Raw genomic sequence first — 23,939 nt, 5'->3', positions numbered from 1 at the left:
ATGCATGGCAGCTCTCGCGAGAGTTCACAAGCAGCTGCTGATTAGCCACGGGGACAAGGAAAAATTGGCGGTGTCGGCAGGCCGGGTGGGGGGAAACGGTGGTGGAGGCTGGCAGAGAAAATGGCGGTGGACAGAAGGAGGCAGAGGAGGAGGGGAAGCAGCGGTCACAGAGGGCAAGCAGCAGGCAGGCCAGGTGGCCGTGGAGGGCAAGTGGTGGGCAGGCTGGGTGGCCACGGAGGGCAAGTGGCGGCCAGGCCAGCCAGCCACAGAGGGAGAATGAGCTGGGGGGGGGGGAACAAAATGGGACTGAAGTGGGAGGAAACAGGGAGAACTAGGGTGCAGAAGTTCTGCACCAGGTCATCTAGTTTTCAATATTTCTGGTCTTGCATACGACCTATCAAGAACATTAAGGAGGGAAATCCATCCTTCTAAGAAATAACATTTGTATTGTGGATGAATTGAAGCTTTGATTTGCGAGGACAATTCGTCTTGTACTAATATTTCCCAGATCACATCAAACCATGTTTTAATTTTTGGCACTCTTTTTTTTTTAAGTGTTATAGAGATGGAGAATTTAGCTGCTTCCAGCAACAGCATTATAAGTTCTAACATAAGCTTTGCAGATACTTATTATGGTCCAAACTTGGAAAAACAACAATAGATAAGAGATTGCTATTTCTGATGATGCACCTTTACTCCAATTCCTCATTACGGGTTAGATATGCTACCAATGGGGCCGTAACTGATTCAATCCCCTCGACTCGAGGGGTCGGACAAGGCTGCATCTGGGCCCCAACACTGTTTAATCTCTTTATTAATGACCTGGCTCCATTTCTGGAAAGGGTGGATTCCCATGCTCCAAAGCTGGCTAATAAATGAGTGCCCGTTTTACTCTATGCCGATGACGCAGCTGTGCTATCTCAGTCCAGATTAGGTCTGCAAAGACTGTTGGTAGCTTTTGCTGGCTACTGCAATGATAGCAAACTAACAGTTAATTATAAAAAAACAAAGGTCCTGGTTTCCTCTAAATCCAGGAAATTATATACTGTAAATGGGTAATAAATCAGAACCTCATTGAGCAGGTTTACAACTATAAATATTTAGGCATATTATTTCAATATAATCTTAATTGGGATACCCATAGGCTGTCTTCAATTCATATAGCCCGCAATGCTCTCAATGCCTTTTTGCAATTTATTACTCTAAAGGGGGTCAGTTTGTTCCCATGGCACTTCAGGTATTTTGTGCTAAGATTGTGGCTCAGTTACTTTTGGAGTCACATTATGGATCCAGGGAGTAACAGCTGAACTGGAGAAAGTACAGTCTATTTTTTTTTTTAAGAGCAATCTTTGCAGTGCCTAGATGCGTGTCTTACTCTGTTCTATGCTTGGAATCTGGGTCCTTCTCCATAGCCTGTAAAGCCTGGGAGATTACTTTTTCTAGATAGAGTAAACTTTGTTCAGAGATTCAGGAATTTTCTTTTTTCCAACATTTATGGGTGGATTCTTATCCTAACCCTTGGCTAATTATGCAACTGGACCTTTCTCCTTCAGAATTTCTCACTTAGGAGTACAATAAGGTCAAGGAAATATTATTTTCCCGGTTGCACGATATTGAACGGCAGGAACTTATGTCTTCGGCCAATAGGACTTGCTCCCCTTTACATTTTGGGGTTTTGCCACCTTGGGGAGATAGAGGTGCTAATTATTTAACAACGCTGCATTTTTCTAAATTTTGGGTTTCATTTGCTCAGTCCCAGTTAAACATGTTGCCCTCTTCTCTTTTGGAATGGAAGTTTGCTAAAGATAATCCTGTTACGGTTTTTTTGCCCTTGTGGCGCTGGCCTCCTGGAAACTGTCACCCATGTTTTGCTATATTGTTCTTTGTGGCGGGATGCCAGAGAAGAACTTATTTCCCCTCTGTTACTCAAATTTCCTGGAAGGCGTGAGCTTTTTTATATTATTGTCTCACGGATTTAAGCTCTGAGATTACAAAAATTGTCGCTAAATTTAGCATTGTTTATTGATTGCTGTATTGGACGTATTTGCTACTTCTATTTTTGGTGGCCAATGGCTGTAATAAAATTGATGATGATGATGATCATAAGCTTTGGAAACATATTCCTTTCAAAAATATTTAATAAAATGATTTCTGGTTTCGATCATATTATTATACCAGTAATCAACAATATCATTAATATCTTGTATTACACTATACCAAAATGGATGAATCTTTGGGCAAGTCTATCACATATGCAAATAGGTTCCTGGTGACTTTCATGCATCTCAATTGCTTTTATAAATCCAGGTCCCAGCAGAAAAGCATCAATGAAAGATGAAGCATAGGCAATATTGCAAATGTGTGTAGAGCAGATATTAAAAGCCCAAGTTCTTCCTTATGAAGAGCAAAAGTGAAAATGAAAATGAAAACATAAGCAAGGTCATATAATCTAAAAGCAATAAATTCAAAGACCATTTTGAGGTAGCAGTAATTTCAGAAGACAATTACAGTATTATTATATATTGTTATGATGCAGGGACAGATCCTTGTCAATGGTGAACGAATAGAAGAAACAGACATCACTGCAAACAATGGCCAAATTTTCACACTTTCTGGTGTTCTTATACCTCCTTCCATAATCCCAATTCTGCCACAACGATGTGATGAAGAAAAAACTGAAATTAAGATGGTAAGTTTCTTCAACACAAATACAAAGGGGAGTTGCCAGTACAAACTCTGTGGCTAGCATCTATACATATATAGAGTTTTGCAGGTGGCTAGGCATGTTCCCAATGCAGCCCTGCATTTGGAGGCAGGGTTGCAGATAGTAGAATCGTGTGCCTGGGCTCTTGGCCTTATTTATTGGCTGGAAACTGATTTTTTTCCCCTGAACTACTGGCCCCTCTAACATAGCAACATAGGCAGCTGCCATATACCGAGTCAGACCATTGGTCCATCTAGCTCAGTATTATCTACACAGACTGGCAGCAGCTTCTCCAAGGTTGCAGACTGGAATCTCTCTCAGCCCTATCTTGGAGATGCCATGGAGGGAATGTGGAACCTATCTGCTCTTCCCAGAGCGGCTCCATCCCCTAATGGGAATATCTTACAGTGCTCACATGTGGTATCCCATTCAAATGCAACCAGGGTGGACCCTGCTTATCTAAGGGGACAAGCCATGCTCACTACTACAACACCAGCTCTCCTCCCTAACGTTGATAGATAGTTTTCAGTCCTCATGGAAACGATCCTTGATGGGAAAGCTCTGAACCTACGGGCTTTCACCTGAAATCTTGATGCCTTTGGGCTATGAAGGAGGCAGAAATATGTTAAAACAGTGTATAGTAGATGTAGCCCATCAACAAGATCTTGGGCTTGTCTCTGAACAGATTGTGTCATGAAGATTTATTTATTTATTTATTTTATTTTTGCATTTATATACCGCCTTTCGTTAAAAAGATAACCCCAAGGCGGTTGACTCATTATTTGTGCCTAGCGGAGTATTTCTTTATATTATGCTAGAAGTACCTAAACACTGAAAACTCTTCTTTATGGCCAGATTTTAAATGCTCACATCGGCACTTCTGGAGGGCAGGTTTAATAAAGTGCCATACAATGAATGTGTCTGCCCCTGTGGTGCAGGAAGGGTAGAGACAGTAGGACATGAGTTGTTATACTGCAATTTCTACAACCAACTTCACACGGGTGGATTAAGCTTTTTGCTGTCCATAGGCATTGAAAGATTTTCTGCCCCTCTCAGTCCCCAGAGACAGATTCCCCTTCAGCGGGTCTGCAGGGGGTGGGGGACATTCTTAGGCTTTCTTAAAATTACCTTTTAAAAAGTGCCACTGTGTGGCATGGAATGAAGGATGAAGAGCGGCCACCAACCGATTGGTGGCTGCAGCAGTTGGAAGGGTAGAGGTGGCAGTGGAGGAGGGGACTCCTTCCTCCATCCCTCCACCCTCCCACATGAGATTACGGGTGGCGGTGGCTGCAGCAGTGGCAGAAGCTCCTTCCCCCATCTCTCCATCTGCCCTCCCAAATGACTGTCCCATCCATCCCGGGGACAGCGGGGATGGTGGAGGCGGGAGGAGCTCCTGATCCCATCTCTACACCCTTCCAAATGACTTCTCCAATCAGCTGTAGCCCATATTCAGACCTCTCTCTGTGCATGTGCATGCATGCAGAGAGAGAGGCCGAAATATGGGCTGCAGCCAGCTGGAGCAGTCGTTTGGGAGGGCAGAGGCGTATCTAGGGGAAATAGCGCCTAGGGCAAGCATTGAAATTGTGCTCCCTCTCCAAACATCTGACACCCATCTTTCAGATAACTTTACCATAATATCAGCGGAAAATACAAGTCTGAAGGTCACATACAAGTCACATATCTGAATATGTGTACAGTAACTTATATTATATTATTTTTTAAAAAAAAATTACCTGAAGCCCCTTTGGGGGGCTTCCTAATGGCTGGGGGGGGTCTGCAAAGGTTCCCCCTCCTCCCTGCTGGCCTCTAGGGCCTCACAGGGACCATTTAAGCATGTGCAGTGGCCATTTTTTATAATAATTTTTTTTTTCAAAAAATTGCAGCTGAAAACAAAATGGCCACCATGAATGCTCAAATGGCCTCTGTGAGGCCTGGTATGGCCTAGGGCCTCACAGAGGCCATTTGAGCATACACGGTGGCCATTTTGTTTTCGGCAGCCTTTTAAAAAAAATTAATTTTAAGAAATGGCGCCCCCCTTCAAGTGGCGCCCAGGGCACGTGCCCTGCCTGCCCCACCCTAGATATGCCCCTGGGCAGAGGGATGGGAGAAGAAGCTCCCGTTGCCACCTCCAGCATCCCCGGGATGGATGGGACATTCATTTGGGAGGGCAGCCAGAGGGATGGGGGAAGGAGCTTCTGCCACTGCCTCCGACATGGGCCACAGCCGCCCGCTGCCTGGACTCCCATGTGGAGGGTGGAGGGATGGAGGAAGGAATCTCCGGCTCTGCTGCCACCACCACCCTTGCTATTGCTGCAGTCACCGACTGGTCGGTGGCCGCTCTTCATTCTTCAATACCTCTTTTTAAAAGGTAATTTTAAGAATGACTAAGAACTTTCCCTCAGCCCTTTCCTGGCCATCAGAACTTGCCGCTCCTAAATATTTGCCACCGCAGGCAAATACTTACTACTTTGCCTATGCGTTAATTCGCCCCTGACTTTACACCAAACTAATTAACCCATTTCTCTCACAGTTGCCAGGTCATTCAGAAAAACATTTGTGTTTCTTTTTTATGATCAGATAAGCAACCAGTGATAACTTATTCTGCAGCAAAATTTTGCACTATGGCTAGCAGAATGCATTGTGAATTAGCAAAGGACTCCTCCAATCTATAACTGGGTGAACTGAGCAACGATGAATTATTGAATTTAATTGGTCTCTGTGCACAGTCTGTTTCAATTGATTATATTTCATTCTATCATTATTTTTAAGAGGCAAGTACTTTATTGTTATACTGCCATTATTGTTATACAGAGACGTAAATTTTGGGCGGTATAAAAATATGTTAATTAATTAATTAGCATATTACACTGATATATAGATATAGATATAGATATAGATATAGATATAGATATAGATATAGATATAGATATAGATATATAATGATCATATATATATATATATATTCTAAACTGTTACGTCACATCTGGCATTATATTACTACAGTACTATGTTATATTAAATCTGGTCAAAGACTATAATAACGCATTTACTTACTTACTTACTTACTTACTCACGTATATACAGTCCTCATGCACAGAATGCAGTCCTTCCCAGTCTACATCAATGCGGGGAACCAACCCACTTGCACATTCCTTTTTGCAGACAGTTCAGCTTTCTCCAGGATATACACAGGAGCCCACTGTGAACATTACACCTCTCATGAAACTCTAGATCAGAGCAAAGGAATACTTTATAAATCATGCCTGTCAGACTGCCAGACGCAATGGCTGACAGTGAATTCCAGATTAAGTTACTCAGAAATACTACTGAGGAATTACTCTTTAAAAACTACTTAATTCCAGTAGAGTTACTCAGGAGACATATCACCTGGATATCAATTCATGTTCTTGAGGCAAAGCTTCATCTTCCTAAACTGTAATTGTATTGTTTGTTTCAGGGTACTTGTGGGAAATGCCCAGTATCCCACAGGGACAGTTGTCCAGAAGATTCAATATCTGTTGTAAGTAAAATCATCATCCCTACAATTACTCAATCAATCAATACACAAACAAGATTTATTTCTACATACATCACAGTTAAATTCATAACAGTGTTTACATCATTGTAAAAAAATACAAGTAGCATATTATTGTTCTACTCCACTAAATTAGCATTATTCTTTTGTTGTCTTTAAAAACTATAGCACTGAATAACTGTGTTGGTTATGGATTTTTTAATGATTTTTTTTAATACTCTAGCCTGCCACTGGGACTAAATGCATTTACAATGACCAGACTCTTCTAAAACATGGATGTGCTAGGTATTGCCAAGTAACAAAAAAGGTGAGGAGATACAAATGATCTTTTCCATGGGTAGTCTCTTATAAAACTGCAAATTATTTTACTTGTATAGTTTGAATATCCCTCTTTCTCTCCTATAGCTGCTACTTGCAACAGAGACATCAGTTACTTACACTATCTGTTGCCAGAGTAAAATCTTCATGTTGGTATTGGCATTTTGAATAGGCAGTCAAGCAAAGAAATTTTTGAAAAAGTCACCTTGCATACACAAACTCTTTGGGGTATATATGGTAGCTATCATTACATATGCAGCAGGTGCGGTCAGCAGTGATGGCAGGCCAAGTAGCCATTAAGCAGGCCTGGAGGCAGGAGCAAAAGGCAGCAGATGGCAACAAGAGAGAACAGGGAAGACATGATGAGACAGTGAAATGACATACAGCAAACAATGCAGTGACTCTTACTCGAGCTTAGGGTTGCCAACCCTATGAGAGGAATATATGAAAGGAGAGCTGGTCTTGTGGTAGCAAGCATGACTTGTCCCCTTAGCTAAGCAGTGTCCACCCTGGTTGCATATGAATGGGAGACTTGATGTTTGAGCACTGTAAGATATTCCCCTTAGGGGATGGAGCCGCTTTGGGAAGAGCAGAAGGTTCCAAGTTCCCTCCCTGGCATCTCCAAGGTAGGGCTGAGAGAGATTCCTACCTCCAACCTTGGAGCAACCGCTGCCAGTCTGTGAAGACAATACTGAGTGAGATGGACCAATGCTCTGACTCAGTATATGGTAGCTTCCTATGTTCCTATGTTGAACATTCCATTGCCTGAATATGAGACACAAGGGGGGGCGGGGTCTTGGGAATGGGATCATCTGTGGGTTGAGTCATCCTAGAAGCTTGAGTAACAGTGCATTTGTAAAAACAACAACAAAACAAACCCCATGATTTCACAAAGCTTCTTGTTCACACAGACCATCCCATGTAGACATAGAGCAAGTGTCAGGTGAAAAATGAAGAGAATCCCCCAGGTTTATACATACACATAAACACACACTACATCCCTGCACCTTCCCCACTGAAAGCCTCACTGAAAGGCTTTTTTATCTGCCAGAAGTGGTGAGGTGGTTAGCAGGAGTCTGTAGGTCTATTTACATTTGATAAGTATACAATTAGCGACTTGCAAGATGTAAATAAAACCAGGCAATTGCGCCTGCAAGTTTGCAAAGCAACTGGGGCTTCTTTTGTGAACTTTGTTGTTTCTTTTACAATATATTATGGACTTCACCCAGACTTCAAAGGGCTCGATGCAAATGCACTGAGGGATGAGGGAGAGCCCCAGGCTTTGCCAATAATATGGGGGAAACAGCATTCTATTTGGGACAAGAAATTTTTGCCACTGTCAAAGAGCTCTTACAGTTAGGAAATCCCTCCTGATGTCTAGCCTGAATCTGCTTCCTTGTCATTTCAGTCCATTGCTTCTAGTCCTGCCCTCAGGTAGGGATGTGAGAACAAACTTGCACTCAAATCAGCCTGCCTCGAGGGCAAGCTGAACCTGCTGGGCCAATTCAGGGTGTTTTTTTAAAATAATGGCAGACTTACTGCCATAGCAGGGCTTCAGAGGGGTGCTGCCGCAGCCACGGAGAAGGTCTCCTGATGTTCCCCCTCCACCCACTGGCCTCTTCCCAGTCATTTCCAGCCCCTTTTGGGCCATTTTCGGCCCGTTACAGGCATCTTTCGGTGGTGGTGACCATTTCGAAGGTCATCCTGCATGCTCACTGGCCATCTGCATGGCTGGGGTCATGACTTGCAGATGGCCAGTGGCCAGCATCATGACCTGCAGATGGCCAATGGGCATGTCACAACCCAGATGTGCAGATGGCCAGTGGGCATGTGTGGCGACCCCTAAAATTTCTGCCACCGCAGAGAGGCCGGTAACAGGCCAAAAATGGCCCAAAACAGGCTGGAAATGGCCCAGAAAGGGCCAAAAATGATCAGGGGAGAACAAGGGGGAACATCAGGAGACCCTCCATGGCTGCAGCAGCACCTCCCAAAGCCCCACAATGGCAGTAAGTCTGCCATATATTTTTTTTGTTTTTAAAAAATTGTGGCCCGCCCCCCCCGCCCCAAGCCCGGCCCCCCCGCCCCAAGCCCGGCCCAAACTGGTTCAGAATAGAGCCAGACAAGGCCATGCTCTAAAGTGAACAGAACTGGATCGAATCAGGTTCGGTTCAAGTCTGGCTCTACTCAAACCAAACCGGATTTTCCAGTTTTGTGCACACCCCTACCCTCAGGAGCAACAGCGAACAAGCCCACTCCTTTATGTGACAGTCCTTCAAATGCTTGAAGATTGCTGTCTTATCTCCCCTTGGTCTTCTGCTAAACATGCACAGCTCCTTTAACCATTTCTCCTAGGACTTGGTCTAGGGGTAGATAAGGCTTTGCTGAAGGTACGCACAAAACGCTCATAAGAATTGTTGCTCATTTTGCATTGTCATCATTGGGAAGTTTCTGTTGATTCTGCAGGAGCCTAACTGTTGCAAAGGATTCTTTGGCCCGGACTGCAATCAGTGCCCTGGTGGCTTTTCCAAACCTTGCTCAGGGAACGGAGAGGTAAATGAAGCAAACATGTTGAGTGTTAAGTAAGGTCCATTTCCTTTGTCAAAATCTTTGTCAGAAAAAAAAAATCTTTGTCAGAAAAGAAGACTGGTTCACTGTCACATGACTCTGTTTTTCGGAAATGTAGGTGGGCTTTGGCAGATTCAGCATACCTTCTTACATAATCAAAGGCTCAGCTATCTTTTGATGCATGGTGTTTCGTGAAAACAAATTCTTCAGCTCTAAAAGGAAAACTGAGTGCATAATAGAGCAAAAGTGTCTTCTTCATATGCATCAGCAAGCAAGCAAAGTCAATTAGCATCTCGTTATAGGAAGAGGGCTGTGTGAATTGTATCTCAGAAGGAACATAATGTGGTTCAAAATGTCTAGTTTTGAAATATCAGATTAAAATATGCACACACAAAAACAAACATAAACACAACCCAAAAACCCAGTTCTGGTGACATGTGAGATCTGAGGCAGAAACATATATTATATTCAGTTTTCAAAAGACAAAGGATACATTATAATGCATATAAAGTAATCCAAGGAAGTATGAAGAAATCCTTGTTAGCATATTCTTTATCCATTCTAAGTTTCTGTCTTAAATTCAAGAGGGAACTGTCATCTTGCATAAAGGCCTTTATATTTGCCCAAGGAGAAATGTCTGGCAAATATTTTTACATGCAGGCATGTAGCTGGGGGAGAGAGGGGTTGAGTTCACCCCTCTCCCTGGCAGATCCTCAAGTGCACCAGCTACACACCCTGCATGTGACAGCACCCAGAAGGGACCAGTAGAGATCATTTCTCAGCCAGCTTCATCATTGGCTGGGTGGTTTTTGGTTTTTTGTTTGTTCTCTCCCAGCTGACAACTAAGTTGGCTGGGAATGAGGCTGGCCAGAGCTCAGGGGAGGGGCAAGGGGAGAGCCAATCCGCTCCCATGAGCTGGAAGGCTCATGTTCTTTGAACCCATCCACTCAATTATAGCTCTGCCCCTGCATACACATATTTCCGTTATCTCAATGCACATATTTCAGTTATGTTTGTTCGTGTTGCAGTGTATGGATGGGATGAGTGGAAATGGAACTTGTGTTTGCAATACTGGATTCGAAGGATCTTATTGCCAGTTCTGTTCAGATCCCAATAAATACGGACCTCAGTGTGACAAAAGTAAGCATGACACCTCATCCTTCGCTCATTTTATTCACACCGCAGGAGAATTAATTATACTTCTACATATCACTGCATGATCTGCTCTCATTGCGGGGTGGGGCTTACTGATAGGGCTCCTGCTCCGTGCCCCACCTCCTTCAGAGGCTCAGTTGGTGCAGTGACAGGGTCTTTTTGCTGGTGGCATCTTTTATGACTTAGCTAGAAAGTTATCCAATAGTCTGCCAAAAAAAATATTTAAAAGATAAAATTTGTAAGGTCTTAGAAGCTTTTTAATGGAGCATGATCTCCAAGTATATGCCTCCTCCTGCTACTTCATTAACATTAATTTCCCCCCGTCCTTCCACAGAATGTATGTGTGTGTACGGGAAGTGTGACAACCGAATAGAAAGTGATGGAATCTGCCTTGCTGGCTCATGTCAAAGTGGATATGCCGGAAAACTCTGTGATGCTCAGGTGTTTCCATGTGGCACTTTTCTTCAGTTCTGCCATGCACATGCCAACTGCCTGTTTAGCAACGGAGCCCTGAGGTAGACCCATTATGTGCATCTGACAATTATTTTACTAGCTGAGTAATTCACATATGAATTTTAAGCAGTGTGTGGCAGCACACGCATCTGCGGAGTTGTCATCCTTGATAAGCATGCACATGTTTTGCTAGAATGAAGGGTGGGATGCAGTGTTCCTTCTAACAGGGATTCCCAGATGTTGTTGACTACCATTCCCATAAGCAAAAGTCATTGCAACTAGGGATTCTGGGAGTTGTAGCCAACAACATCTGGGAATCCCTTTTAGAGGGAATACTGATGGGGTAGAACTCACCTTTTTGACCACCTCAACCAATTGCCCAAGGCCTGAAAAGGTGGAAAGAGTGTTGGCTATCATCCACGCTCCCCCTTTTCAGTTTCTTTGTTCATCTGGCTCCAAGAGAAGCTCATGAGATCCTTCATCCTTGACTTCTCCTTACTTCTGACATTGGTAGGCAGCAGTATTCCCTCTAATATTGATTCCCAGATATTGTTGACTACAACTCCCAGAATTCCTGTGGTTGCCAGGAGTCGACACCAACTTGATGGCACACTTAACCTTTACCAACAGCTAGGGCCTTTAATCTGGACTGAGAATGCAATAGAGGGAAAGGATTAAAGCCTCCAGTCCCACCACACTCCTGATTGCCCCCACTGGCTACTATTTAACAAACAAACACACAGTGCCAAGCAACCAACATGGTTAATGTCTCATCTAGTTTGGCTCTCGGTGATAGAGCACATGATTGGTATATATGAAGTGGCTGATTTCCATTCTTGGAATCAGCTGTTAAAGGTAGCTGGGTTTGGGAAATAGTGCTGCTGAAATAGGGATTCTGGAAAGCACTGCCAACCACAGCAGAAGTACCTTTATCTGAAAAATAAAGAAATATGTTCAGCTTCATTTTCCAGTTATTATATAATCTGATGCCATTTTTAGCTGTGTTTGCAAACCTGGATATGAAGGAGATGGAATAACTTGCAGTGAAGCAGATCCTTGTGCTAATTTAATTCCACACAGTTGCAGTTCTAACGTAAGTGCACAATTCCTTAGCACGTATGATTGCTGTTTAGGATAGACATGTGCTTATGTCTGGATGTAATCATTTGAATTATTTTCATAATTATGGAGGGGGGGGCTTTTTATCAGCTTTGGCTGATAAGCCAATTGTATCCATTTCTAGAAGTGGATGACCTTAAAACAATGATGCATGTGCTGGCAACCTCCAGGTTTGACTTCTGCAATGTGCTCTACATAGGACTGCCCTTGTTCATAGTCTGGAAACTGCAGTGGGTACAAAATTCAACATCTAGGCTGGTCTCCATGGTGGCCCAGAGATACCAAATTACTCCTGCCATGCACTGGCTGTCAAGATGTTTGGGGGCAAAATACAAGGCGCTGGTTATTACCTATAAATCCCTAATGGCTTGGGCCCCGAGTACTTAAGAGCACTTTCTTCTGTACAATCTCCATCATTCGTTGAGGTTATCCAAGGAGGTCCAGATGCTACCAAGCTGTTTGGCAGCGACCTGCAGTCAGGCCTTCTCTATAGCTACCTCTGGGCTTTGGAATACGCTCCCTGATGAAATGCATGGGCTGAAATGCATGCGCTGAAATGCATGCATCATTATTGGCCTTTATGAGGTATCATTTTAACTAGATATTTGGTTCTTTTATTTAACCCATTTTAGCTGTTTATTGTTGTTTTTAAGTTTCCAAACTGCCCCATTTGGTTAAAAATACAAATAAATAACAAATAAATGACAAATAAATAAATATTTTCCAGCTAAAATTATCACTAAAACTAAAAACTCATTGGCCCAAAACTAAAAACTCATTGGCCCAAAATATGGTTCACATTACTTTCTAAAAATAATGATGAGCAGTAATATCTCGCATCCAGTAAGATCCCCCCCACCCTGCTTAATACAGTCCTATAAAAACACTAACCGTTCACTACCGATATGTAGCAAAAGCCTTGTTCCTTCCACAGTTTTCACCATCCCTGAACTAATCGTTCAAGTACCTTCAAGTGATATTTATGGCACTTCCTTTAACCCAGAGAGCAGTTTTTGTCTGAAAGCAGCAAACCAATTGATTCGAGTCATTCTGTACCTTCTGGGCACAATCCATCCAGGAGATCCGCCTGCACAAATAATATTGGAATAAATGGTAGTGCTCTTGCACAGTTCACTCTCATTTCACTGGGGCTTGTTCAGGATAACTTCCCAGTGGGTGTGCTCTCTGTCTTTTCAACGGCTCACTTCTATGCAAGCTGTATATGTAAGAACATAAGAACAGCCCTGCTGGATCAGGCTCAAGGCTCATCTAGTCCAGCATCCTGTTTCACACAGTGGCTCACCAGATGCCGCTGGAAGCCACAGGCAGGAGTTGAGGGCATGCCCTCTCTCCCCTGCAACTGGTACTCAGAGGCATCCTGCTTTTGAGGCTGGAGGTGGCCTTTAGCCCTCTGACTAGTAGTCGAGATAGATCTCTCCTCCATGAAACTATCCAAACCCCTCTTAAAGCCAACCAGGTTGTTGGCTGTCACCACATCTCGTGGCAGAGAATTCCACAAGTGGTTTATGCATTGTGTGAAAAAGTACTTCTGTTTGTTGGTCCTAGATTTCCTGGCAATCAATTTCATGGGATGACCCCTGGTTCTAGTGTTATGTGTGAGAGAGAAGAATTTCTCTCTATCCACTTTCTCCACTCCATGCATGAGAAAGTGGATAGAGAGAAATTCTTCTCTTGTATGAGTCCCATTGAAGATTCTGGAAATCTCAAATGCTCAGCATCAAGGAAGAACAAATGCTTGTTGATTAACAGAGGGATTTTGCTCCCTCTTGCAGGGAGCAGAGCAGGAACCCTGTACAGGAAAAAGAGTGGAGAAACCAATTTTATTCTGGAGGCTGGAGAGTTCAAAGAGTTAAGAAATAAATAACTTTACTACTTCGGTCATGGGTTTTTAGACTTGGGTCTCCAGATGCTGTTGGACTACAACTCCTATCATCCCCAGCCATAGGCCATTGTGGCTGAGGATGATGGGTGTTGTGGTCCAACAACATCTGGGGACCCATGTCTGAGAACCCCTGAGTTAGGTTGTTTGATTTGATTTGAACCCAATAGAGGCTATTAACAACCTAAAGTCATTTACTGGCTATTAACAACCAAGGTATTAACAACCTAATACAAGCTATTAACAACCTAAAGCCATTTACTGCTTTGTGCATGAGTACTTCCACATAGCCTAAAAAAGAATCCAGACTGAGTAAATATGGGGATTCCTGTGGCTAATTTTAAAGCATACTAACCCCCTAACTGTGAAATGAAATGGTAATGAAACAGTGACATTTATACCAGAGAAATTGTGAATAAAATCTATTTACCTGTCCAGCTTTTAAGCACCACATTGTTCCATGTTACTGAAATGCATGGGTGGAAACGGCCCAAGGGCCCAGTAGGACCATCCCTTCCTCTTCCTCTTCCTCTCTCTCTCTTCATCATGTGGACAAGACTGACTGTTTGCTGTATCACTTATTTATTTTTGACATTTATCTCCTCTTCTTCCTCTAAGGAGCTCAGGGTTGTGTACATGGTTATTTTAATTCTCACCACTAGTCTGTGAGGTGGGTTGAGCTGAGAGATAAGTGACTAGCTTGGTGTCAACCAGTGAGCTGCATGGTCTTCTCAGTCCTAGTCCAACACTTTAACCACTGCACCACCCTCTCAATATACCTGCAGGCAGAATGTATCAAGACTGGACCTGGAACTCATGAGTGTGTATGCCAGCCGGGATGGACAGGAAATGGAAGAGACTGTGCAGAAATCAACAATTGCCTGCTGACAAATTTTGGAGGCTGCCATAGTAATGCCACCTGCCTTTATATAGGTCCAGGCCAGGTAAGTTGAATCTGCCTCTGCCTTCACTTTTGTACCAAACAAATCTCCTGTAGATTTTCACTATGTAGTAGTAACAGTCAAAGTGTCCTCCAAAATCTACAGCCTAATTATGGTTTTTGCCAGAATTATACAGCCCATTGTCATTGAGTTCATAAATCATGCATGTGTATATAGATGTTTACAGGTGACTCAAAGCTGCTATTCTTCACGTTGTTTTCCTGAAACTACCTGCTGCAGGTTGCCAAACCTGTACTATGTCTTCAACATCAGCCTGATACAAATTTAGTAAGTGAAGCTCCTCCTGGCATGGAAACTATGGCCACATTTGCATGTAACATGAAACCACAGTTGAAAGGGCCAGAGGTTCCATGAGGCTTATGTGTGAATGTGAGCAATTGGAGTCTGGCGCAGCAACAAACCCAAGGTTTCAGATTTGGAACTCCAATCTGAACCCTTGGGTTGTAGTGAGTATCATTGCCACAACCCAAGGTTGGACATAGCCTGAGGTACATCCGAATGCAGAACTGCAAGGTGCATCCTCTTCAACCAGAGTTGAGGGAGGACGCTCCTCCCTCAACTCTGGCCATGATTGGCTCTGCAGGCTGTCCTTTAGTAAAGAAGGAAGCCCACCACCGCCAAATCGCTGCCGCATGCACGCCGCCACACTCGGCGGGCAATCCGGGGGGGGAGCCACTTTTTGGCGCCCCCCCACGTGACCCACCAGGGTGGCACCCAGGGCACGTGCCCTGCCTGCCCCCCCTATCGTTACGCCCCTGCACCCAGCTCATCCAACCAGGTCTCCATCACACATACCAGGTCAGCATGCTCATCCACAATCAAATAGTGGATGAGAGATGTTTTAGCATTAACTGGCCTGGCAATTCAGCAGCAGCACCCTAATCCTTGAGGGAGTGTTCTCAGAGCTCCCAGGGGTCTCAGGGTTGGGAGAAGAGCTGGAACAAGGAACAGGCCTCAGTTGCCTGGACCGTTTCCCCCTGTAACGACCAGCCCAACTCCCACCGCCATATCTCCCTCTGCCCGCTACCAGTGATATTGCTGTTCCCACACCAACCCCACATAGAAATATCTATGACACTATGCCAGCAAGCATATGCTGGCAGCATTATGCTCAGAAAACATATGAACAGGGAATGGGAAAGATGATGCTACGAAATGCTCAGAAAGTATATGCTGACAGCATCAGCAGCACAATAACATCCACTTGAATCCCAAAAAAGACCACGAGAGCTGGTCTTGTGGTAGCAAGCGTGACTTATCCCCTTAGCTAAGCAGGGCCCACCCTGGTTGCATATGAATGGGAGACTCGATGTGTGAGCACTGTAAGATATTCCCCTTAGGGGATGGGAAGCCACGTTCCTTCCCTGGCCTCTCCAAGATAGGGATGAGGGATTAGAGAGGCAGTAGCAGACTGGCAGCAGCTTCTCCAAGGTTGCAGGCAGGAGTCTCTCTCAACCATAACTTGGAAGATGCCAGGGAGGGAACTTAGAATCTTCTGATGCTCTTCCCAGAGCGGCCCCATCCCCTGAGGGGAATATCTTACAGTGCTTACACATGTAGTCTCCCATTCATATGCAACCAGGGTGGATCCTGCTTAGCTAAGAGGACACGTCATGCTTGCTACCACAAGACCAGCTCCTTGGCCATCTAGGCAGAATGCCTAATAGAGTCTTGCTGCTTGCAAGATGTGTTTTATGTTAATAATCTTATTCCATGATTTCATTGTAGAATGACTGTGAATGTAAGGAAGGATTTCGGGGCAATGGATATGAATGTGAGCCCATAAACTCTTGTTCTGAACAAAATGGGAAGTGCCATCCCCTGGTGAGTTATTCATTCCATTTACAACATATTTCCACCTGCTTAGGTTTTAAAAATTGAAATATACCAAAATAAACTGTCTCACATGCAATGAATGGCTTCTAGCAATGTATTAAGCTTCCAGGCTCTCCAGTCTTTACTGTATGTCTTTGGCATCTTTAGGTTCTACTACCACATAATATTTGTATAGATTCCTTGAAGGAACTGTTAGAGAGATCCTTGGAAGAAGCATAGAATATGAATTTGATAATAAATACTTACCCAAATCACATCCCTGCTCAAGGAGCAGTTCTAAGGTTTATATATTCCACCTTCCCCCAGCCCCATCCCTGTGCATAGACAATAACAACAGCATAAAAGGAGTAACAGGGACTGGAAACTAAGATGCATGCCTTGCCTTCGCTGTCAGTAACAGCTAGCACATAACGTCAGTTGACTTCATTGGTGCTTAAGAAGTGTAGGCTTGAAGTCTTTGTTGAATAGAAATGTGCCCATTAATCAGACCCAAAGGACTTTGCTTTATGTGAGCACTACAATCATTTATGCTGCAAACATCAATGCATCAGTAAGAGGGCACAGATCCCATGCAGTATCAATTTCTTTCTCTTTTTACAGGCAGGTTGTCAGTTCACATCTTCTGGAATCTGGCAGTGTGTGTGTCCAAAGGGTTATGAGGGAGACGGCAGCATATGCTATGGAAATGCAGTAGAGGTGAGTAGGAAACGATCAGGGGCCTAAATTGTCTAGGCCAGCAGTTCAGCTTATATAGCATTACATTTATACAGCATTAAGCCACGTAATGGCACAGCAGGGATGTAACTTATCTAGGGAGAAAGAGGTTGCTGGTTTGAATCTCCGCTGGTATGTTTCCCAGACTATGGGAAACACCTATATCGGGCAGCAGCGATATAGGAAGATGCTGAAAGGCATCATCTCATACCACGTGGGAGATGGCAATGGTAAACCCCTCCTGTATTCTACCAAAGAAAACCACATGGCTCTGTGGTCGCCAAGAGTCTACACTGACTCGACGGCACAACTTTACTTTACCTTTATACAGCATTAAAGCTATTTCACAAGCTAGATATCTGCACCACTTATTTGGCATAACACGGCTACTGTACCACCAGTGATCAGAAACACCTTGGTGTACTGGTGGTACACCTTCCACAAAGATGCATTCTTAAAGAAACTTAGTATAACAGTCTATTTGAGTGGTAATAAAGCCCCTGTTCATTAACTCTTTAGTTAATTCTAAACCAACTGGAATTCAGACTAGATGTTGAAGTTCCAGATAGGGAGGTATTGTATTAGAATAGAGAGACTTACTGGCCTGGAGATTTCCAAGTGGTGCTAGGGATGGCCACACATGCACAGGACAGCCTCAGGGTCAGGGGACTGATCCCATAATTGAGAGGCCTAGTGCAGAAAGAGAACATCCTTGTATCACGTCAAGGTGAGACCCAGCACCGACTAGAAGCATCCCAGTCTAGTCACTAGGCCTTGCTTCACGTGGGTTAAGTTTCTAGCATGTGGCTAATTCAATAACTTCATCACTATGGTTATCTGCTGGAAGCCTCTGAACATGCCAGGCAAATCCAGGGGCTTAGCTATAATTGAACAAGGTGGGGACAGATGTCCCTGGGGCCATGAGGGAGTGGGGGGGGGTGCTGCTGGCTAAGAAACAGCCCACTCTTTGCTCTCCTCTCCCATCTCTCTGACTCCTTGACAAGCAGCTGACTTCTGATTGGAGTGTGGGGAAGTGCAACATTATTTGCCTAGGAGCAAGAATATTTTGTTTCACCAAATTCATATAGTTCTTCTGCAGCAACACAACAGTGGAAAAGACGACAGCAGGGGTCCCAGGGGCCCATCTTGTCTGAAGGCCCACTTCAACTTATCTATGCCCCTGGTGAAATCCATTCAATAGCCTAGAACCCATTTCTGAATTTTTGGCAAATTACAGAGAAAATTTCAGGTCAAAGCATTGATTCCATGAGAAGCATTGCCATGTGCTTAAAAAATCAGGGTTCTGGCTCATGCTCCAACCTCCATTAGTATCTGTGTTGTGGCAGCAAGGCCACTGCATGGGTGAGTGGGGTGTGTGTGAGGGGGGGGAGAGAGAGATTTCACCTCCTCCATAACCCCTCTACTCTGTTCCCCCCCCACTTTTGCGGGAGCAAAGTCATCAAATGAAATTTTTGGTATGTTTGCTTCCCTCTTCCTCTGGTCTCCTCCTGCGCTGTTGCTTTCTCCACGTCCTTGTTTAGCCCAGTGGTGTGTGTGTTGCTGTTGGACACAAATTGCATGGTGCTGAAGAGAGTCCACAGCTTCCCCCTCTTCCTTCCAGGTCACCAAGAGAGAACATGGGTCACTGAGCTGCGGGCACTACCCTAGGAGAACACACCTGAACTGCTACTGAGTCACTAGGGCTTTCACCCCAAGAAAGCCCATGGCCCTAACAACTGCATCTCTTCTTTCCAAGTCCATGGAAGAAATGGGGAGGGATGGACCAGGGCCACTTGAAAGGGGGCACTATTTTTTTATTTTTTTAAAAAAAATTTTTTAAGGCTGCCGAAAACAAAATGGCCACAGCGCATGCTCAGATGGCCTCTGTGAGGCTGGGCCTCACAGAGGCCATTTGAGCATGCGCAGTGGCCATTTTGTTTTTAACGGCCATTTTTATATATATATATATATATATATATATATATATATATATATATATATATATATATATATAAAATGGCCACCGCACATGCTCAAATGGTCCCTGTGAGGCCCTAGAGGCCAGCGGGGGGGGGGAGAGGGGGAACCTTTTTAGACCCCCCCATGGCCTTTAGGAAGCCCCTCAAATGGGCTACAGGTAATTTTTTAAAAAATTAATATAATATATGTCACTCTACACATATTCTTATATGTGACTTGTATGTGACCTTCAGACTTGTATTTTTCAGCTGATATTATGGTAAAGTTATCTGAAAGATGAGTGTCAGATGTTTGGACAGGGGGCGTAATTTCAGTGCTTGCCCTAGGAGCTATTTTCCCTAGATACGCCTCTGGGATGGACAGAGCTCCTTCTCCCTATTTAGTCTTCTGTTCCTGGAGTGGAAGAAGAAATGGAGAGCAAGTGCTCTGTCCATTCCTCCTCTTTTTCAGTGGGGACTTGGAAGGATGAGTACAGGACACAGGCAGAGGAGGTGGTGAGAGGGAGTGCCCACTGGGTTGGACTTAAAAATCCCACCTGGGGGGGTTGGTTCAAAATGTTTCACGTTAGAAGTGAACTGTAGAAAATAATATTGAAGATTGAATATCTCCTCTACAGTGACTGTAATTTAACATGATCGTATGAATGAAGTGGAAACTGAAATGCCAGGGATTGAAACTGGGATGTATATGGCATCAGCCATTGAGCTAAGGGTAACTTATCCTCTCTTTCTGCTCAGGAATTGTCTTCTCTGTCAGAAGCAGCTGGGTTTAATGATTGGGTTGATGTGAGTATTTCTTATTAAAATTTCCAGAAAGACAGTTCACGATTTATTTATTGTTATTTGCTTACTTTATGTGAGTCACCATTCTGCCAGGCAGCCAAAGTTAAATTCAACATTAAATACACCTTTGAAAAAACTCTGGTTTTGATAATTAGTTAGCCTCTCAGCCTTGGGAAAGAGAGTGCAAGAACTTTCATATTAATGATTGAATACATTTTATCTTGTGATTCAGACAGCTGCATTAAAGACACTCCTGACAGATATGTCAAATCTAACCATCCTTGTGCCTTCTCGCCAAGCAATTGAAAACATGGACCAAGATGAAAGAGCTTTTTGGATGTCAAAAAGCAACATTCTAAGCCTAATAAAGTATGTTGAATATTTATATCACCATTATTCCATTTATAAGTTATGCAGTCTTGTGAGATGCTTACAACACGGGCTCTCAGCCTTGGGTCCCCAGATGCCACTGGGACTGCAACGACATCTGGGAACCCGAGGTTAAAATAAGAATAGCCCTGCTGGATCCGGCTGAATGCCCTTCTAGTCTAGCATCCTGTTACACAGTGGCCCACCAGATACCTCTGGGGAGCCCACAGGCAAGAGATGAAGGCATGCCCTCTCTCTTACTGTTGCAACTGATATTGAGAGGCATCTTGCCTCTGAGGCTGGAGGTGGCCTATAGCCATCAGACTAGTAGCCATTGATAGATCTGTCCTCCATGGATTTGTCAAAGCCCCTTTTAAAGCCACCCAGGTTAGCGGCCATCACCACATGCCGCGGCAGATAATTCCATAGATCAATTATGTGCCTTCTGCTCTTCCAAGAGTAGCTCCATCCCTTGAAGGGAATATCTTACAGTGTTCACGTGTGGTCTCCCATTCAAATGCAACCAGGGCAGACCCTGCTTAGCTAGGGGGACAAGTCATGCTTGTTACCACAAGACCGGCTCTCCTCTGTTTTCTTGTAACTTCAACCCATTGCTTCTAATCCCGCCCTCAAGAGCAACAGAGAACAAGTTGGCTCCTCCTTCTATATGACAGCCCTACAAATATTTGAAGATGGCCATGATATCTCCCCTTAATCTTCTCTTCTCCACTCTAAACACACCCAGCTCCTTCAACCATTTGTCATAGGACTTGGTTTCCAGACCTCTTAGCATATGGTTGCCCTCCTTTGAACTCCTTCCAGCTAATCCATCCTTCTTAAAAAATTGGATCCAGAATTTGACACAGTATTACAAATTAGGTCTAACCAGTGCAGAATAGAGTGGAACATCCCTCCCCAAAGTATTATGACTGAAAAGGAACAGAGAAACGGAGCATAGTCTTAAAGGCCAGATGTATGTGTCAATTTCAAAGGACTTTTCCAGCCCCTCAGCATTTTCCATATATGGAATATTGCCTCATTCCCAACCTTTGTCAGTTTGAAAGAGATACATTGGCTGAGTTTAGAATACATGGGAAACCAAATGTCCCTTCACTTCTAGTTTCCAAAGTAGGTCATCCAAACTCCGAAAACCGGAGTTAAGGGTGAAAAGGGACCTGCAGTTTCCCTCGCCAAATTTCACTCTGAACCTTTAGTCAGAGTAGAATCTCACCACCCTTAACTCCAGTTTTGCTGGCACCACAATTAGGGGCCCACAAAGCCAGGGTTGAGGGAGAAAGCTCCTCCCTCCCTCTGGCCCTATTGGCTGTGCAGGCTGCCCTTCTGTCAAGAAGGAAGGCCACAGAGCTAGCTCCCCCACCTCTCTGCATTCTCACACTCACTGCAGAGAGGTAGCTCTCCCTAGGTGATTGTTTGCCAGAAGAAATGGGTGGAGGTGGAGTTATTTGAATAGACTTTAAATATCTCTGAATATTTTCTGACCCTAAAAATACTATTTGGAAATATTTGGAGGCCCAGTTATTTGATTCTGTACATGGTGGGCTGTTCGGATTGTATACTGCTGAATCCAAATAGTCATACAAATATTTTTAATTTTCCTCTGAATTCTTTCCAACCCTCTGGAAATCTGCCTGAAAAGAGAGTGAAGACTAGATTGGGAACACTCCCACAATACTACAGCTTATTTCACCTGTCTAATGAGATCATGCTGCCACAAGACAGTGCTCCTGTTATATGAATGCACATTTGTTTTCCATGCCTCCTGCTAAAATAAATTATATTTAATTGTATTTCTAACTCACAGCCTATATTAGAAATGTGCTTTCAAGCTCAAATGCAGTTTAGCTATCCATCACCATCCTAAGTACTGCAAAATAAATCCCAGCATTATATCACTGTCACAGCATGGAATCTGAGAGGCAATACTGTACATACATAATCCCACCAGCATGGAAGCGGCTCCCCTGTGCCTTCTGCCACACCACTGCTGGTATTGTTTATATACAGCAGGGCTGCACAACTTCAACCCTCCTGCAGATGTTGGCCTACAATTCCCATAATCCCTGGCTACTGGGCACTGTGGCTGGAGATTATGGGAGTTGTAGTCCAAAAACTGCTAGGGGGTCTAAGTTGAACAGGCCTGATATACAGGAACCATACTGGTAAATTCAGTCACAGACTCGGTTCCGTCCCACCTGATGATTGCCTAGCAGCATTCAATAATATATTCAGGTGACAAAGATCCATATCACTGGCTTTGCCAAATGGTTTCAGGATAGAAATTATACTTACCAAGAACTTTGTAGGAGAGACCACAGAGAAGAGGCTCCCACACTGAAGCTGGCTACATATGAAGCATATCTGGCTCAGAAAGTGTTTGATTAAGAAACAAACAGTCTTCACTTCCATATGTAAAGAAATATCAAGTATATAACATTCACTTCATTTAAAGCATTCTGTGTTTCCATTAGGTGCCACATATTAGAGGGAGCATATACAGTTGCTGACCTCCAAAACTTGTCATCTTCTGATGGTTTGGCAGCATCTCTGCATGGCAACTTCCTGCCATTGTCCAAAGGAAAAGGAGTAAGTTTTCCAGTATCCTCTATCCAGTCACCCTCAGGCTGCTCCCACTGAATATGCTGTAAGAAATTTACTGACCTGGTATTCTTTTATATGGAATAAATTTTGTCCTGGTATTCTTTTATATGGAATAAATTTTGTAGTGACTATTCTCCCCTCCCTCTAAAGAGTTAACCAGAAGTGAACCCAGTCTTGACTGACAGGCTGGTGAACTCCAGGGCTCAGCCAATTAGAACAGCAGGTGGGTGGGACCTAGAGAGCTGTTGCCAGGATGAAGGAAGTTCTTTGTTAGGAGAAGCTATGTTGGAGGTGCACAGGAGGTCATGTGGCCATGGAAATTGGCTGCAAGAAAATGACTCTGCAGATCCTTGCAAGGCAGGAGGGCAGGAAGCTTGAATTCTCATCTGGAGTTTGGTGAATTCAAGGCAAGGAACCAGGGCTTTAGCTTCGGGAATATTAATTTAGGGAACAGTTGGTTTAGTCAGACTTTGCATTAGAATTTCTGTTTCTTTGGTGTGTTCTTTGCATATTCCTGATACTGTTCTAGTATGTTTGCCTGCAACGTAATTAAAATAAGAAATCCTAACCTACGCCCAACCCTACCTAGGGCTCTGCAAAAGACTCTATAAATATTTAAGCATGCCTAAGATAACCTAGTTTTGTAACCTACTATGTATTGTTGAGTGTATCTAAGAAAGCTAGAAGCCTCAGAGGGAAGCAGTCTGTAGTAATTGAATAAAACTGGGTTTTTTAGTTTAGTTTTTCTTTTTACAAACCTCTCTGGGTTGGTTTTTAACTCAGGAAAAGGCGGAGGTGAAGGGGGTGGTTCTCTGGTGCAAACGTGTCCTCAGACATTCAGCAGCTATCAATTTTTCTCATCTCATGTAAGCTTACATGTGGAAGGTTGTGTTTTTTAATTTGCCCAAACTGTAATTTGCCCAGTTAC

At 43.8% G+C, this 23,939-nt stretch overlaps 1 protein-coding gene across 2 annotated transcripts in view; it reads left to right on the top strand.

Moving 5' to 3' along the window:
• The window catches only part of STAB2 (stabilin 2), a 175,702-nt gene that overhangs the window by 54,857 nt on the left and 96,906 nt on the right, over window positions 1-23,939 (top strand). For both annotated transcript variants that reach the window (XM_053258339.1, XM_053258342.1), the window contains 13 exons: window positions 2,537-2,689; window positions 6,162-6,224; window positions 6,463-6,546; window positions 9,021-9,107; window positions 10,151-10,262; window positions 10,612-10,792; window positions 11,730-11,823; window positions 14,535-14,693; window positions 16,440-16,535; window positions 17,148-17,243; window positions 19,979-20,026; window positions 20,256-20,392; window positions 22,882-22,996. In XM_053258339.1, coding sequence (XP_053114314.1) covers window positions 2,537-2,689; window positions 6,162-6,224; window positions 6,463-6,546; window positions 9,021-9,107; window positions 10,151-10,262; window positions 10,612-10,792; window positions 11,730-11,823; window positions 14,535-14,693; window positions 16,440-16,535; window positions 17,148-17,243; window positions 19,979-20,026; window positions 20,256-20,392; window positions 22,882-22,996 — 1,425 coding nt within the window. The remainder of the gene's footprint in view (window positions 1-2,536; window positions 2,690-6,161; window positions 6,225-6,462; window positions 6,547-9,020; window positions 9,108-10,150; window positions 10,263-10,611; window positions 10,793-11,729; window positions 11,824-14,534; window positions 14,694-16,439; window positions 16,536-17,147; window positions 17,244-19,978; window positions 20,027-20,255; window positions 20,393-22,881; window positions 22,997-23,939) is intronic.

This window comes from Hemicordylus capensis, chromosome 5, assembly GCF_027244095.1.
Source record: "Hemicordylus capensis ecotype Gifberg chromosome 5, rHemCap1.1.pri, whole genome shotgun sequence".
In the NCBI taxonomy this organism is placed as follows: domain Eukaryota; kingdom Metazoa; phylum Chordata; class Lepidosauria; order Squamata; family Cordylidae; genus Hemicordylus; species Hemicordylus capensis.
The sequence above is the reverse complement of the archived record's forward strand: the minus strand, read 5'-3'. Positions and strand labels throughout refer to the sequence as shown.